At 58.7% G+C, this 17,436-nt stretch overlaps 4 protein-coding genes across 4 annotated transcripts; 3 read left to right on the top strand and 1 right to left on the bottom strand.

Annotated features, from left to right (window-relative positions):
- Positions 1-2,420: 2,420 nt before the first annotated feature.
- Positions 2,421-3,699, top strand: VTJ83DRAFT_5851 (uncharacterized protein; the record flags this gene model as incomplete). The annotated part of the gene is made up of 3 exons (XM_071012497.1): positions 2,421-2,739; positions 2,918-3,561; positions 3,625-3,699. 3 exons carry the CDS (start codon positions 2,421-2,423, stop codon positions 3,697-3,699), a joined length of 1,038 nt encoding a protein of 345 aa, XP_070865226.1.
- Positions 3,700-5,086: 1,387 nt separating this feature from the next.
- VTJ83DRAFT_5850 (uncharacterized protein) lies at positions 5,087-7,324 on the bottom strand (the record flags this gene model as incomplete). Its single annotated transcript, XM_071012496.1, has 2 exons — positions 5,087-6,769; positions 6,842-7,324. 2 exons carry the CDS (start codon positions 7,322-7,324, stop codon positions 5,087-5,089), a joined length of 2,166 nt encoding a protein of 721 aa, XP_070865225.1.
- A 1,713-nt stretch (positions 7,325-9,037) lies between these two features.
- VTJ83DRAFT_5849 (uncharacterized protein) lies at positions 9,038-10,705 on the top strand (the record flags this gene model as incomplete). The annotated part of the gene is made up of 2 exons (XM_071012494.1): positions 9,038-9,683; positions 9,759-10,705. 2 exons carry the CDS (start codon positions 9,038-9,040, stop codon positions 10,703-10,705), a joined length of 1,593 nt encoding a protein of 530 aa, XP_070865224.1.
- Positions 10,706-13,351: 2,646 nt separating this feature from the next.
- On the top strand, positions 13,352-16,588 carry VTJ83DRAFT_5848 (uncharacterized protein; the record flags this gene model as incomplete). The annotated part of the gene is made up of 6 exons (XM_071012493.1): positions 13,352-13,564; positions 13,684-13,811; positions 13,876-13,940; positions 14,027-14,344; positions 14,411-15,647; positions 15,715-16,588. The coding sequence occupies 6 exons, from the start codon at positions 13,352-13,354 to the stop codon at positions 16,586-16,588; spliced, it is 2,835 nt and encodes a 944-aa protein (XP_070865223.1).
- Between the last annotated feature and the right edge of the window lie 848 nt (positions 16,589-17,436).

Here is a 17,436-nt window from a genome sequence, read left to right as displayed (position 1 = left end):
AATCCACCTAGATTCGGCCCCTGCTCGACCATAGTTCTGTCCTCCACCGCACCTCAGCTAAGAGGTTTCTGGTTGGAAACGTCTTGCCTGGCTGTGAGTCGTCGGCAAGGCTGACCGCCGGGGTTTGGTGCCTGTGGTGGGGCCCAAGGGAGGTCCCGCCCTGGGATTTGCGGGTGTGCACAGACCATCTGGGAGTCTATAAATTGGCGCCTCCCGTTCGCACAGCTTTCGTTTCCCTTTCTCTTCTTTTCCTTCCCCATCCGAGTGCAGGGGTTTGACGTGTATCAGTGAGGATTCGTCCGAGATCACGTTTTTGCTAGTTGAAAACTACACCCTGACCGCTCCTAGTTGGTTTCGGCTGGCTAGGGAATTTTTGGAACATTGGGGCTCTCAATTTTATCGAGAAGACCGTTTTTCTCTTTCGTTGCCAACGCTTGCTGGTCGGGCGTGGTGAGGAAGGATATGGATGATGGGTCCTTGTTGCCTGCAAGGCTTTCAGCTGGCCGGGGTAATGGGGGGGGGAGAGGGGTTGGGTCATATTCGACTGAGACAACAATCTCTATCTGGGCTGGGCGGGTGGCTGGTGGCTGGCTGGTCGTCGCGGCCGCTTTGCAGCTTACGCAGCCTCGGGCGTCATGGGCGGGGACACGAGACCTCGAGCGGCTTGGTGTTAGAGCGCGTATTAGGTTTCCGTGGATTGTTGGGATTGGGTCCAGCCTGTCATGCTCGGCTTGCGAGTCAGCTGGGCGAGCCGCCATTTCGTCGCACAACGTGTCAGGCCCGAGTTTCGGTCACGATGATGGATTCCAGAATCCAATGCTTGCAACTAGCGAAATCCCGCCCCCCTATCTCCGTTGTCCGTCGAGCATCAACAAAGGAACACAGAGTGGTCAAGAAGCAAAGACTTGACTGCTTCTTTTACAAGAATGCTACCACTCCGTGGGGTCAAGTGTTCTGGGGGTTTCGAATCTTGACATGCCCAACGACCACCCCTGGTTGCCGCCCAAGCAAGGACGAGAGAGTGCTTTGGAACGTTGTCAGGTAACTAACGAACTCAAGCCCTTCGCTGACATCTTCCAGCCTGAACAGCCAAGAAGGGAGAGACACGGAGGATTGTTGATGGACTGTGTCCTCCTCTTTTAGAAGAGCTGCTATGGAAATGCAAAGGAGCTCGTCGAATCATTTGCTTCGAATGTCTCAAAAGAGGTACAAGAAATACAGAAGCCCTGACTGCCGCATATCGAACTTTCCGAGGCACAAGCGTCAATGCGTCACATTACATGTCATTACGGATTAGTTGGTACCTCTGGTCGCGCCACCCACGCGATTACAGCCCCACAGCCCGCAGCTCGCCCCTTTGCCTTGGATCTTGTCAATCTCAAGGGAGCTGCGCGTTCGGCGGGTTCCTGGTTCGATCGGGGCAATCGCGGCATACAGTATTAATAACAGTGCGCATCGGCTCGGGTGCACCCCTTGGGGGCCCGGGGCTCGTTCTGCCGGCCAGGCTTCCCGAACGGTCTCCAGGGAGGCTGCCCTCGTCGAGTCGGTCTGGCGTGTTTGATTGCGAAGCGCATGGAGGGGGCGCCCTAGGTGGTGCTGCCAAAGGCCAACCTGTTGGACCTGAAACTCTCCGGGCCAAAAAGGCTGCGCCCGCCGCAAGGCCAGCGTTTGGGTGACCGGCCGCTTGGGCCTGGGTGACAAGTCAAGCCGCCCGAGATCACGAGCCTAGAAGAGGCTGCCATAAAGCCGATTGGCCAGGGAGCCCAGGTCCCCCACAAAAAGACAGAATTCTCACACTGTGCGGCTGCCTTTCGCTTTGCGAGGACGCCGGGACCCACTCCTCACCATCTGTGCCTTGGCCCCCAGAAAGAACTGGCGCCTCCTCTTCTGCGCCCGCTCATTCTCGCCCCATCCATCAACCGACCATCCTTCAACACCGTCAACCCCCAACATCAATCGCCCCATCGCCTACACGACGCGCGCGGCCGGCGCCGACATCGAGCGACGATTCTGAACCCCGGAGAACCACGATTAGCAGTTTCTGGATGTTATTTTGATCGCCCGCCGACAGCAGGAGGACCATTCGCCGATTCGGGGCTTGGTCGTTGCCCCCGGCGTGGGCGTTTTCGCGCGACTTTGTCGCACCCACCTCCTCACCCACGGGACATCGACCCGACCGTCTCGCATACCGCTTTCTTCAAAAACCTTAGATTCCGGGACCGACGTCACGATTAGGTTTTTGCAGCCAGGCCGCCCGACGACGCCGGTTTCGCTGGGTTTCTTTGTCACCGACGCGTTGTCGCTTGACCGACCGACCGACCGATCTGCCGACCGACCGACTGAACTGTCGACCGGCGTTTTCTTCTCACCGACAACCCATCAGCATCGGCCTCGCCATCCAGCATACCCGCAAATCCATCATGTCCAGTCATCCACAGACACCCCAAAGTCCATCTCAGTTCTCTCCCAACGTGAGCGACCTGACGATGAGTATGACGGGCTCTGCCGTTTCCACGACAACCACGCTGCCGACCCCTGCCCACAGCGTTAACGGAAGCTCGCTCCCCTCGGAAATGACCCAGGATACCATCATGTCGGAAGACTCCCCGCATAAGCGGAAGCGCGAGATCGACGATGCCGGCGATAGAGCGCAGAAGAAAGTTCAAGTCGAGGACCGCAGACGTGGTATCGACAACCTCCATCTGGATGTTGGCGAGAAATACCTCCTTTGCAGAACTCGTAAGGCTCCCTTCTACCTCTTCAGTGCAGCTGTGGTTTGTGCAGCTGCGTAAGGTGTTTCCATTCTGCACCGCCCTGCGGAGCAAGTGGTTTCGCCGTCGGAGGAGGGGATGAGCTGCCGGGTGGTTCTATCCTCTCTACAGAGTCTGGGTTAACGTGATGTCTTTTTTTCTCGCAGCGCACCCAACGCCGAGGCCTCAAATATCTGAGGACCTCTTTGAGAGGTACGGCTTGACAGGGCTCGCCAGCGAGGTCGCCCGTGTGCTCCCGAACGGCGAGAAGAACGCGCTCCGCAAGACGTACAAGGGCCACATCAAGAAGCTCGGCGTGCAAGGTCACTGGGATGAGGTCAAGGAGGATCCTCACCGCGAGTTCGGTCTCCTCTACTTGATGAAGCTCCCCCAGGACGTCTGGGACTCAACTCAGGTTCGCGGCCAGAACATCAAGGACGGATTCAGCAACGAGGCTCGGCAGAAGATGTTGAGGGCCATGACCATGGGCCGCGGCATCGTGCCCAAGGCTTTGTGGGATAGCTCCGTGCTGGGAGACATGGCGCCCGGCAAGGCAGAGAAGCTCACGGGTTCCTCCCGACCGACCGCTCCCAACACCCCTCTTCCGACGAATGCCGGGCTGCCGGGCGTTCCCCGCCCCAAAGTTGGCACCCCGCAGTTCTCCCAGGATCCCGCCCGAGCCAAGCGAAATATCAAGAAGCGGAGCTACGGTGACAGCAGCTTCGAGGGCTACGGCGAGGGGTTCCCGGATGATATTGAGGCTGGCTACTCGACTGGCGAAGGCGACGGCGGTCAGAAGCGGAGGAAGAAGGTGCTCATCAACAGCTAACCCCTGTGCGATGAGGAACCTTTGCTGACTCTTGGCCTGGAACAGGCTCATACTTCCAACCTGCCGTACCCCGGCCTGGCCCGGCAACCCGCCTACAGCGCCGGCATCACCGGTAGCTGAGTCGATTCTCCCAAAAGCTGACGAGGGCTTTGGGGCTGGCCTGTTGATTCGGGCCATGTGGGTTGGGCAACCAAAAAAAGAACCTTTCCCGCCTCACCTGAAGTCGCCTGACCCGTGTTCAGGGTGATACCTGGTGTAACCGGTTGGCATTCAGATTTCTCGAAGCAAGGAAGGCAGAACGACCCTCTCCGTTGTTCTTCGCGTCATCCGAGAAACGACAACCAAGAACAAAACAAAAAAAAAGACGGTTCGGGATTTGACGACGTTTTCAGGCGCTATACGGTGGGAAGAAGGAGAGGGAAGGAAACGCAAGGCATTGGGCATCTCGACTCTGGCTTCAATGTTGGACGGAGTGGATTCGTCTTTATTTCCCTCCTCGCATCACTTTACAGATCGGGGTTTGCCGCTTCTGCCTGTCGTCGTTGCCCAGCTTGAAGCAATCGGCTGGAGCGCACATCCAACCCCCTCCTTCACACACCCCTTTGCATTTTTTTCCACCACATTCAGCAAGGCGTTTGGGGGTTTTGATTTTCTGTCTGGCTGGTCTCGATAAAAAATCACACGACCAGAGACCTTCTTTACATCGAGGGGATGGATGGGTGTACTTGCGATTTTTTGGGGGACACGAGACACGCGCCTAGGGTATCACGTCGTCATCGCCGGATGAGGATTTTTCACTTTGACGGGTACGGATGCCGATACGTCTCATGGTTGTCATTGGAGGGAACGAGGGTGGGTAACTATGGTTTTTGCACAATGCTCGGTCACGAAACCCATGGACGTTACGGACAGGGCCCGCGCAACGAGTTTGGTACAAGAGCGGATTTGGCCACATCGGGGGGGTTATCACGGGGTTTCATGCTAGTGTCACCGCCTCTGCCTGGGCAGAGATGGGGGCGGTGATGCTTGTAACACTTAATGAAAGGGATGTGTGAAATGGGTCTCTTGTCTTGAGAATGAATGCCCGTGTGTGTGTGTGTGTGTGTGTGTGACATGGATTGGTCGAAGAGGATTGTCTCCGAGTGAGCTTGGCAGGACCTCCCACCAGGACTTTGGAGATGGCCTTGGGGATCTTGACCATGCCTTGACGTCACCATGAAATCTGCGAGGCATCTCCTTTCAGCAGTAATTGCAAATAAACATTACATTCAAAATACCATGATGGCCCTCGAGGTCACCGTCACCGCGGTGACGATGTGAGAGTAGTGGTAGTGTAGAAGCGTCTATCCAACTCCAACGTATGAAGCAGTTTACCGCGAAATGGAACCAACCATAACCCCTCCGCTCCATCTTGGTCTACCTACGCAAGAAAGCATCTCGCGTCTATACTCCTCCATCTTTCGACCCTCCATGACCTGGCCAACATCACTACCTATCCCCGTAACCTTTAACAACGCTCACTACCGTTATCGGCATCCCTTTTTTTCTCATCCCCATTCTCGCCCCGTTCCCTTTGCTCCCTCTCCTCCCTTTCGAGAAACCGCCTCGCCGCGTCCTCCCAGACCCAGCCGGCAATCCTCTCCCCGACGTCGTCCACAAGCCGCTTGTAGTGCGCCGCGCCGGAGATGAACAGGCCGGTATGCGCGCCCACCTCGTCGACGCCCTCCATGAAGACTTCGATCCACGTTGGGTCTTGGCCGTCCGCGGTACCCGAGGAGGATGAGGGCTTGGGGAGGTTGCAGAACTTTCGGCGGCGGCGAGGTTTCTGTGACGTTGGCGACGATGGTGACGAGGAGGAGGAGGATGGCAGCGGCGGCGGCGGCGGCGGTGGCGGCGGAGGCGGTGCATTCTCATGGGAAGCGAGGGGGGTGGATTCGTGGAACTGAACGACGGGGGCAGAGACCGGCCGCGGCGGCTGTGGCGGTGGTGCTTTTTGCTGTTTCTCGCGCTTCCGGGAGGCTTTGGCGGCCTTGCGCTGGTCCTTCTCAAAGGCTCGGATGGCCTTGTCGCGAGCCTTGACAGCGCGGGCGTAGGCTTTGCTCGCGAGCTTGAAGGCGGCCTCAGCTCGCTTCCTGGACTCTTTGTCCGGGTAGGCGGCGGGATCTGGCGGCGGTGGGAAGGAGGGCAAGTCGGGAATGGATGGGACATTGCGACCCTGGCCTTCTTCTTGAGGTGGAGGTGGTCGAGGGATCGGTGGCGTCTGCCGCGGGGAAACCGGCTCCACGGGCCCAGGGTCTGGCTTTTGCTCTGGCTCCCGCTCTGTCTCAGACGCAGAGAGAGGTCTTTCGGGGGGACAATTTTCCAACACGGACTCCAGCGACGCGAAGTCCCGCCGTAATTTAGGATTCTCGGTGTAGTCCCCGATGGATATCCTCGGCGTTGACGCGCCCGATTCGCGGGACATCCTTGGTGTGAGCCCCAGCTCGCCGGAATCGAAGGACGATCTTGCGGACGGAGAGTAGGGGTCGTCATGATGGCGTTGCCTCCAAGGACCTGCGGGCGAGGGTGACCTGCTCTTCTTCTTTTCGATGCCCGTCGACACGGTGTAGTACTGGACGAACCGAACGCGCACCGCACCCGGCCGGCCGTCCCAGGCTAGTCCATCCTCCAGCTCCCTCAGCCTGTTGTACCTCGATCGCAGCCCCGCGAGGTCGGTCAGACAAGCCCCGTACTCGGCGTGGGCCATGATGTGGTTCACGGCGGCACGGAAGAGATTCTCATCCTTGTACTTTGTGACAAAATGCACCATGTTCTTGAACCAGCCGCGGTCCACGTAGGAGACATCGTTGGGGAAGGCCGGGTTAAAGCACGGGTCGCGCTGCGTTTCGTCATCAATAGCCCACGAGCTGACGGTCGAAGAAGATGACCACCGCCGCAGGCTGGGCGAAGAAGCCCCTGACGGAGGAGAAGCCGGCAGGCTGGGCGAGAGGTTTCCTGGCGCCCTGGGATTGGGTTGATCGGCCGCTGTGTCTCCGCCTATCGCAGGCGGCTTGGGCGATGCCCGGAAGAGGCTCGAAATGCCCGAGAGCACGACGCCCGGATGGAGACCTAGCAGCGGAGCATCCAGGGAGATGGTTCCCAGGATGCGGTGGCGGAAGGGCCATGAGGAGCTGTACGGCTCCTGGTTGGGCTGCGAAGCAGGGAGAAAGGGTCAGCGTACCGCCCGGCAATGCAAGGGAGACGGAGAGGAGGCGAGACACACCAGCAAAGCTACTTCGGCCGCCAGCAGACCACCCATTGAGTGGCCCACCAAGACCACGTCGGTGCTGGGGGATTCGTGAGGAGCCAGCCATTGGCTGAAGTTCTCGGTGGCCACCTCGATGGATTTGTAGGTTTTGTACCTGGGATAGATCTTTGTGTGGACAACGTGGGTCTCTGCAAGGAGGGTCTTCAAGAGATTGTGCACATGGGCCGGGAACGAGCGGAAGGACGTGGTGCTGCCCTTGTAGCCGTGGATGTAAATGACCAGAAGCTTCCTTTTTTGATCGCCGTCGTCCCCGGTGGATGGCGCCAGCGACTGCACCGACGACGTCCTTGGGTCTCGGGAGCTCCATGGCAGATGCAAGGAGCTCCCAAGCAGGCCGGCGGACGGCCAGGAGCCGGTGCTGCCCGGCGGCCGGCCCGTGGCTTCTTCGGGCGTGTTGTCGGGGTCCGGGGGGGAGGCCCGGCCGGGTGGCCGCTGCATGACGTCAGCTGACGAAGGGATATCCTTGGGCGGTTCGTGCTCAGGGCTTGGCTCAGCAAAGGATCGAATGTTGCGTGGGGTTCCCGTCAATGGGAATGGAAAAGCGAATGTGAAAATAGCTATAGGCCCCTGAAACCCTCTGGCGAACTCGGCCGGCGTGTTTTCTAGGCACCTATGGGACAATGAAAAGTTACCCGGACAGGCAGGTAGGTAGGTTGCTGAGCGTAGCGAACTCGGCTGCCGGACGGGGTGCCCGGTTAGTGTGCTGCGTACGTACGCAGTAGTTACGCAGTTAGTTAACTAGTTGCTCCAAACCACAGTCTGGCCGCCCCGATATCTATCCCTGGATCGCTAGTTGGACGTGGAACTGCGCTGGCCCGGGGCCTGCGTAATCCCCCGCTCCACTTCCCGTTTTTAGTCCAGGAACACCGCGCCAAGCATCATGTGGCTTCGGGCAGGTACCTTCTTTTTGACGCATGACGACAAGAGCTATGTCAAAACCACCTTGGTAGGCTACGGGTGTCTGCAGATTCGAGGTCATGATGGCTACGTGGTTACCGTCTATCTGACACGTCCTTCAGACGTCTTTGTCGTTTGTTGAAGTCGGGTGGGCTGCGATCCCTGTGGAACTGTTCCCCCGGGCCCCTGTTCCTGACGGCGCGGGTGGCGAGGATCGGGCAGGACGTGAGAAGTGGAGCCATGGAACAGTTTCGTAGGGTTGGGCCAGCGAACGTGCATGGATGATGCTGCTGCGGTCCATCGCGTCGGCCGGAAATCCCCGGATCCAATGATCAGTGGGCCTCCGCGTGCATCGTTCGAGACATCCTTTCTTTTTCCTCAAATGGACGATAGTTAACTACTGTTATGTGAGGATTCTGGAAGTGAGCTGCTGGCTTCCTGTTCTTAAACGGCCATCGATCGACGACGGTGGGGCCCATGGTGTTAGGCCTCGCCGTGGCCCTTCGTGTTGTGCATCCCCCGCCCGACCAATGGGAGCAGCGGCCGGCCGCAGAGCTGCATCGGCGTGGGCTGCGCGGCGGGCCAATGGCCAACAGGGCTGGGCGGAGAGCCCCACGAAGCGAGATTGCCAGCGACCTGCGCCGGCTTTGGCTCGCCCAGGGGCGCCGATGGGCTGCTGTCCTGCTTTTTGTGAGAGACGGGCAATTTAAGTCTTGGGATTGACAGTTGATCGACTGCCGCTCAGGTCCAAATCGCGACGCTGCCCTATCGCGCCGCCTCTCTTTTTTTGTTCTACTGCGTATATTATTTTCCTTCTTCGTTCTTCTACCTGATCAGCCTCAGGTTTGCCGGTTGAGTTCGGCCTGTCTCAGGAAATTCCCGACTATGCAGAGCGGGTAAGTCGATGCCTCCTCCACTAGGTCCGTGACGAAAAAACGGGATCGGGTTGGGTTGACGCGAGACCTGCTCAAAAGTCGACTTTTCGGATTCCTTTCGACGACGAGGTCAACATGACGGGCTATTTGCCATCACAATGAGCTGCCTGCTCTGTGTCGCCGCCTAACATAACCCACCTCCTTTCTCTCTCTCTTTTTTTTTACGAGCCGAATCCCTCAGTTCTGTCGATCGAGTCGAATACGGGATCGGCATTACGAAGCTTGCCATTCGTTACCAATCGCGAAAGCTCGTGTTCTTGATTTTGCGTGTGGCTCTTGTCCACATTCGTCCATTCGTTCCCACAGCCACGCAAGCGCCATGGCGAACCACGGCGTTGGGGGGCCTTCACTCGCTCAGGCCCGCAACACCCGCCCCACCCCAGAGAATCACCACCACCGCCGCCGTCACCGCCGAGATCTCAACGGCAACCACCATCGCTTTCATCATCTTCAACACGGTCGTTTTCAATCCCCGGAGGACGGCACGGCCCCTCCTCACGTTCGTTCACCATCACCATCACCACCATCACCACCATCACCACCACCACCACCACCACCATCCAGCGAGAAGCAGCTACACGGGCGCCAGATCGTTGTCATTCAAACCGTCTCCCTTGTCCATTACGTCGATGCTGTCGGTGCCGTCACGAGTGTAAAGACCTTGACGTCAGACCCCGCCGCTTTGACCTCGACAGCGCTCCCAGCAGCTCTCCCCGTTGCTGGCACAAGCGCTGTCAGTGACGCATCGCCCAGCGTGTCTTTCTCGGCCGATTTCCCAGAGCCAACCGATGGCGCGCCATCAACCTCGTCCTCCTCCTCCGCCGAGCTGGAAGCAACAGACTTCGCCCCCGAGCCCACTTCCGTGATATCCACGCCGTTGGAGCTCCTGACGTCTATCACTTCCGCCGATTCAATCTTCGACCCATCGACGTCCGCTCTCCCCGAGACCAGCGAGACGTCATCTGGTACGGATCTTCCCCCCCAAACTCAGATCTATCTGACCGACACCGACCTTGTGTGCTGATACTTGGCATGCGCAGCCCCCAACCCTTCGTTTTACAGTAGTAACTACACATTCGTTCGCTTCTCAAACTCGACACGGACCGCCTCGTCGTCCTCTTCTCGCACCCGCACTCGCTTCACTTCAACCACGACAAAAACACGCTCGCTCTGGACATCAACAACCGTCTCGGCGATCGAGACAGCTGTAGCTGCACCATCCGACAACGGTGCGAATGTCGACGCCGTCGTCCCATCTCCTGTTCCACCCCCTGCTGAGCCGTCGCCCGAACCGTTCTCTGGGCTTCCGCCGCAAACCCGAAACACAGTCATCGGAGGGGTCGTTGGCAGCGTGGCCGGAATCGCCCTCATCGTCTTTGCGCTTTTGTACTTGCTTAAGTGGAGGAGACAGCGCAGCCAGGGCATCATGCTTTTGACCGATGCAGAGAGCACCGTGCGCCGGCGGCCATCCACCGCCGAGAGCGGCGACCTGGCAAGACGGCGGTCGGGAACGTTTTCGGTCCACGCTGCCCTGGCCAAGTTGAATTCCTGGAGGACGAGCATCGCACCGGCGCCCGAGGCGGCCTCGCAAGAGAAGGGATTCTATCGCGTTTCCGGCAAGAAGCTGATTTCGGTCCTCGAGTCCGGCGGAGATGGCTACAGCGATCCCATCGATAGCGACGCCAGAAGCATGCGATCCGCTGCGTATCGAGACTCGCAAATGACCATCTTCGGCCCGAACCAGCCCCCCCTGCAACTTGGATCGCCGATGCGCCCGCAGAGCGGCGTCCTCATCTTCCGGGAGGGCCCGCAGCGAACCGCCGTGCAAGAACAACCGCCGCTTTCGGCTCAACGACACTCGACGTTTCCCACGACGATTCCGGTACCCGTGCCCGATTCTATCGGCCACACTTGGGTTCCTCGAGACGGCTCGCGAGGGTCAGGATCGAGGTTTACGGAGAGGGTGCCTGAAAGCAAGAAAGGGTGAATTTGGCAGGAAGGATTCGGCGGATATGCCTCATCGCCTTGGATGCCTGGAACAACGGCATCGGGGCGAGGCGGCATGGCGGACCTCAAAACCGGTCTTAAACGGCCCAAAGTCTTTTGCACATGGAGCGCTGGGAATGCCGTCCAGTTCTTTTTATGTTCTTGGAGCCATGGTCGATGGCCGATCTTGTTGTCAGTTATACACGGGGCATGCAGGATCAAGACCCTCACACCCACAGTGTGTGGTGCTTTGTAGGTTCCACCTTGCCATCCAGCCAGTCGCTTTGTACCGAGAAAGTTTTTGGAGAGGTTAGATATAGATGTTGGATTCGGTGTACATATTGATCAAACGCCACCCTTTATGCGGCCAAGTGTTGGTAGAGACTCGCTCTTTGTGATATTCACTCGCATGTTTGGTGTTTGCACCGCGGTGCCCGAAATATGCCTTTGCTTTATGATGCCCATAGGGTGCAACAGCTTTGTGTTGTACTTGGCTACGTCCAAGGTTGTCTTTGCTAGGGTTTCGGCAAACACCGACAGCATTTTTTTTCGTCTCTCCCAAAGAGGCTCTCAGCTAGGACGTGATTTGAAAGTCCGAGGCACCCTACCTACCCTGGTAGACAGATGGGGGAGAAGAAACGAGGACGATCATCCTGGTAAGGTCGAGTTGGCTGAATCGTCCTGTAGACCCTTTGAGATGGTTGAGGGCTGATATACTGTGTAGAGGAGCCGTCCACAAACCCTCGGGAGCCGGAGAAAACCAAGAGTCCGACGCTCCGAGGTTGATGCTCTGGTCGGCAGTAAAAACCATGCCTCGAGCTCCTCGGGAGTTGCAGGCAGCCTATCACCTGCTCTTCTCGTTCACAAAGATTTGTCATTCCCGCTCGTGAACGTCGAGACGTCAAAGCGTTGGGTCTTGGTTCGGTTTCCCGGAATGGTCCTCCTCTGTTTCAAGATTGTCTCACAGGCCCACCCCCTGCACTACATACGCACACAACCGCCCGCCGTTGCTTCAACGGTTCCAAGCACGTGCGAAGCGTTGATGTCAGCGCCCTAATGCATCGGGATGAGGCAAGCCATCACCACACCATCCGCATTCGAAGGCCCAGAGAAGCTTCAGCGAAGCCAGACCGGCATGAATGGATGAGCGGGCATCCGCCAGGCAGGCCCTCCGGAGAGACCTTGCTTGGCATGTTGGCGGGCGGAGCATTGCAAACAGGAAGGATGGCAATCCAAGCAAGCCGTTCAGCCATCAGCGCTGCCCGGCGAGGTGGTTGCCGACATGATGCTATTCCCCGTCATGCCTCCCGAGGCGTGCCCGGCCATGATAGGACAGCCTCGGCCCTTGGGAGGTGATGCAAAGCTGCAGGCGGGCTCCGGGTGGTAGGTTGTTTGGTCGTTCCCCAAACGCCGGAGTTCGGATTAGCTACGCCGTTGGCCCCACAGCGCCGCACCGTTGTACCGCAAGCCTCCCCTTCACAATGCTCAGGCCCTTCGCTGTCCGGCGCCCCGTCGCGGAGCAAGCCTCGTCGAGGGGGTGCACGTGTGCGACCTGAGTGATGGAAACCGCTTTTGTGGGATAGCTACCGAGGAAATCAAGGAGACAAAAAAACAAAACAGACCTGGGTCTTTTGTTTGGCATCCCGCCCTTCTTTGACGTTGAGCCGAGGGGACGAGTCTATGTGCTTTCGGAAGAGAGAGGATATCAACGGGAGGTGCACCGAGTCCCTTACACGGCGGCACATGGTGAAATTGGGGGGGTGGTTGTCATATCCGTGCGCTCGGCGCTGTCCCGCGACCCCACATGGCACTGTGGACAGCGTTCTCGGCGTCTCAACTTGCTGGATTGGGCTGATGCAGGTGGCCCCGCCACGCCACGAGCTTCGGTGGTAGGTTGCTGACCTGAGGTGAACCCGTCGTGCAGGTGCCCCTCGTGCCGTGCGTTTCCCAAAAATGTATCATCCCGTCCGACTCCTTGTCTGCTGGCCCCCCGACTTTCACCATCCTCCCTCTGGCTTGTCCCAATTCTTCTTTTTCGGCCTCATGCTGGCTTGATCTCTCCAAGCCGAACAACAAAACGCGACTCTCTCTGTACCTCTTACCACTCCACTCGCTTCGTCACCGCCTCCCGACATCAGTCATCTGGAATCCTTGCACTTCTTCAGCCCTGCGCACCACACCTCGCCACCCCCGGACTCAGACTCAGGTACCTAAGACAATACAAACGGCTCCTCACACACAAGCTTGGGTCATCCATCCCATCTCGTCCTCCACAAGCCGCCGCCGCCTGGGGCTCATATCCTCTCTCCTCAGCTGATTTTACAACATGCAACAAGACTAGCAAGTCCCTGCGCCCTCGGTCATACAATCATCCATCATCGCTTGCTCAGCCCCAATCCCCGGGGGTTCCGGCACATCTGAGCTTCGGAGTGGACGGTAATAATAGCAACATTCTACCCGGCGGTTACAGCGTTTCACGAACGCACCTCGCAGCGCACCGTAGCTAGCAAAGTCTCTCCCCGCTTTTGATATCCCCAAGGCTCGAAATCTATCCAACGTTGGGCTATCCGCCGACTGCTTCGTTCGTGCTGCCGACAAGCCGTTTCCACGGTCGACCACGACCGCCCCTCATCTCACTTTGCCCGTCATGGATCACCCTATGCATTCGGGCTTCCAGATGCCCATCCCACCACCACCGCTCATGAACCCGCCGCCCCAGATATTTGGAGGCTACAGCGATCATCCACACGGGCTCTCGGCCATGCCGCAACTGCCGCCCGACCTGCTCGCGGCGCAAATGTTTGCTGACCACGGCTTGCTGGAGGACACCAACGAAGCCAAGAGGAGGAGGATCGCAAGGGTGAGTCCGCAGCGCGAAGGCGACCCACGGGCCTGGTTTTGCTTTTGGGCTTGGTGAAGGAAACGGGCTTGAACCAGCAGACGCGCTGACCTCCCGGGTATTGTACCCCCTCCCCTTAGGCATGTGACATGTGCAGGAAGAAGAAGATCAAGTGCGACGGAAAGCTTCCGGCCTGCACACATTGTACCAATTACAAGACGGAGTGTGTCTTTACGCAGGTGGAAAAGAAGCGGAGTCCGCCAAAGGGGTAAGTTCCCCCGCACCGCCGTGCCCCTGCACTCTTGAACGGCGTGGGCTTACACTCGGGGAAGGGCCAAGTACATCGAGGGCCTCGAGAACCGTCTCGGACGCATGGAACATCTGCTGCGGCTGTCAGGTACGTAGAGGCCATGTGCCCAACCACCGGCACTCGGATGTTGTGTCGCTGCCCTTTGCGGACGCCCCCTAACGCTGGTGGCGCAGGCTTGCTCGGCGAGGACGACGACGCCGCTACCGACCTGGGAACTCTGGAGAAGAAGCTCGTCGAGAAGCAGCAGCACCAGCAGTCAAGGCAAGCCTCTCAGGCAGCCTCGGACCCAACATCCCCACAGCCAGCCGCTGCGCAAGATGGGAACAACTCGACACCGCATAGCTCGCTCGCCTCCCCGGCGCCCGCGAAAGACAGCGACAAGGCGAGAGCTTCGACGCCCGACAAAGACGATGACCGGGAAGAGGTCGCCGAGCTGTCCGAGATGATGTGCTCTTTGGTCACCAACCAGGACGGCGAGACGCGGTACATTGGTATGCAACGACGAGCTTGTCGCCTCACCCCCAAGCTGGCCGCGCTTCGCTGACATGGCACACAAGGCTCTTCATCTGGCTTCTCCATCTTCTCGCCCAAGGGAATCCAGTGGGTCAACGAAAAGATGGGAGACACGTCGTTCCAGCAAATGATTTCGGACGTCTCGATCGACGACCACAAGTGGACTGCCTGGAAGCCCGACGTGTTTGGGGACCTCTTCCGCCGTACCATCTTCCGGGAACTGCCGCCAAAGCCCGAGGCGCTGTCTCTGCTCAAGGATTACTTTGAGAACTTCAACTGCATGCTCCCGCTCTTCCACCAGCCAACGTTCATGCACCTGGTGGAGAGGCAGTACTCGAGCGACCCGTACACAGGGTCCGGGTGGTGGGCGAGTCTGAACGTGGCGCTCGCCATCGCTCACCGGCTGCGCGTCATGAGCAATCTGGTTCCGCAGGACGAGGACAACAAGGCGTGGGGTTACATGAAGAACGCAATGGCCTGCTTCCCCGAACTGGCGATGCGCAACACGGATCTGTGGAGCGTCCAGGGCTTGCTCGGCATGGCGCTGTTCATGCAGGGGACCCCGAATCCGCAGCCGTCGACCCTGCTCATCGCCACGGCTATCCGGCTTGCCCATAGCATCGGCCTCCACAAGCGCGGAACGGGGTTCAACCTGAACCCCATCGAGATCGAACAGCGCAGACGGGTGTTCTGGATCGCCTACATGCTGGACAAGGACCTCTGCCTTCGCTCAGGACGGCCGCCGGCGCAGGACGACGACGATATGAACGTGGATCTTCCCGATGCCGACCCGGCCGATGGCATCGGCAACATTCCGCTCGCCGACGGCAAGGGCAAGATGAACCTGTTTAGGGTCATGTGCGAGCTGTCCCTGGTCGAGAGCAAGGTGTACAAGCGGTTGTACTCGACAAAGGCGATGCGGCAGTCGGAAGGCGAGCTGCTGAACGCCATCGGCGAGCTGGACAAGGAGCTGGAGGACTGGAAGGACCGCATCCCGATCGACTTCCGCCCGGAGCACGAGATCAAGGCGTCGCACACGCCCCTGATTCTGCATATCGTCATGCTGCACTTCAACTACTACAACTGCCTGACCACGATCCACCGCATGTCGATCCACCACGGCTACTGGACCAGCCGCTTGTCCGACTTTGCCATCCAGGGGCTGAACACGAGGCCGCTGAACCCGCGCATCTTCTCCTCGGCGGCGCTGTGCACATCGGCCGCCCGGGCGTCGATATCGCTGCTGAAGTACATCCCGCAGGGAGACTTTTCTTGCGTCTGGTTCGTTGCCTTTCCGGCCGTTTCTCTTGACGAGTTGCCTGTGGTTCCTTTTCTAACTCTTTCACAGGATGGTCTTGTACTTCCCCGTGTCAGCGCTCATGACCCTCTTCGGGCACATCTTGCAGAACCCCCTCGACCCACGAGCACGCTCGGACACCAAGCTCATGAACGTGGTGGTCACCTTTCTGTCGATGCTCGGCCAAGAGGCCGAGACGGGCGGTGTCCACCGCATGCTCGGCGTGTGCTCCGAGTTTGAGCGCATCGCCAGGGTCGTCATTGAGAAGGCTGAGAAGGAGCACGCGTCGCGGCGGAAACGGAAGAACATTGACCAGCAGTCGAACAAGGCTGGCGGCGGGAACCCTTCGAGCTCCAACAACGCGACGCCAACGGCCGAGTCCGGGTCTGCGTCGTTCAACCCCAACCCGGTCCTGCCGACGTCGCGGCCCACGACTTCGAGCTCGGCCACGCCTCAGGCCAGCAGAAACTCGGCAGGGAACCACTTCTCACCTCCGCCCAACCAACGCCGTTCATCACAAAGTACGACGACGACCACCATTAACAACAACAACAATAACAACGGCAACGGCAACGGCTACAACCCCGGGGTGGGCACCGTGTCTCAGTCCCCCTCCCCCGGCGTCGCACCGACAGGATGGCACAACGAGTTCACGCCGGACAGCTCGGATTACAACGCCTATGCGGAGCTGGCCGGGTTTGATGCCATGGGTGGCAGGGGCATGAACGCAGCCGGTGTGGGTGCCGGCGGAAGTCCCGGGTTCCCTGGCGGCATGGGGGGGATATATCAACAACCGATGCTCCCGCAGGATCTGTTTAGCTTGCCCATGACGCTGGATTGGAACTGGGCCGAGATGAGCGGAGGTGCGTATCCGAGCGTGGAGAATGGGAATTTTGGGAACATGGATGTCAGCAATGGGGGGTAAGAGGGTGACCGGGCTGGATGGGAGAGGTGATGCTGCGGTGTAAGATTGGACCCAGGATGAGATGTTTCTCGATGTTTCTCTTCTTCGAGCCATCGCCAGATGTGCTTGAGCTGTCGTTTTCTGGATATCCCCCCCCTATTTGGGGGAGTTTGTTCGATGTATATTTCATTCTTTCATCTTGGATTGGGGCACCTAGCTCGGTCGGCAGGTAAGGTACCTACCTACCTTGGGGGTATTGTGTGTGGCATGTTTGGGTTCTGTTGTGTTCTCATCTCTCTACTTGGTTCTTGTGGCGTGTGCTCTCCCCCTTGGCGGCGCAGTGGTTGTGCCCAGAAGGACAGACAAGTATTCAACGGTCGGTATAATTTCTATGAATTGGAATGGCAGTCAAAGCCAGTTGCTATATCGACGGGAGATCGGATGAGCAAGGTGCGCATACTGGAGCAGAACATGAATGTGTTGTAGAAGTCAGGCCTCCCGTCTATCCTGCCTGACCAACGAGGGTCCGCACAGGTGCCCCGAAGGCCACGGGGGTGCTGCGTCATTCTAAAAATGCCCCGGCGGGCAAAGACGAAAACTGGCTCCATTCCGTGGCTCCCGGCCAACGTCATTCTTCTCTGCCTTCGGCGTGACTCTTTCGTGTTTGATATCACGTGACCCGGCGGTAGCGGGCAGCGTCGGAGTTTAGCGTGGTGGGGCCCGGGCTCTTCCGTTGCCGCGCAGTCCGTCCCTCTCTGTGGCTGCGACCCCAATCCGATCATCGCATTTGTGGCTTCACGGGCCGAGATTTTTGTCAGCCATCAACCACGACCAGCACCACGCTTTTTCGCCCTTTCCCAGCGAGCAAC

This window comes from Remersonia thermophila, chromosome 5 (genome assembly GCF_042764415.1).
Source record: "Remersonia thermophila strain ATCC 22073 chromosome 5, whole genome shotgun sequence".
Classification (NCBI taxonomy): domain Eukaryota; kingdom Fungi; phylum Ascomycota; class Sordariomycetes; order Sordariales; family Chaetomiaceae; genus Remersonia; species Remersonia thermophila.
This window is presented reverse-complemented; position numbering and strand designations above follow the sequence as displayed.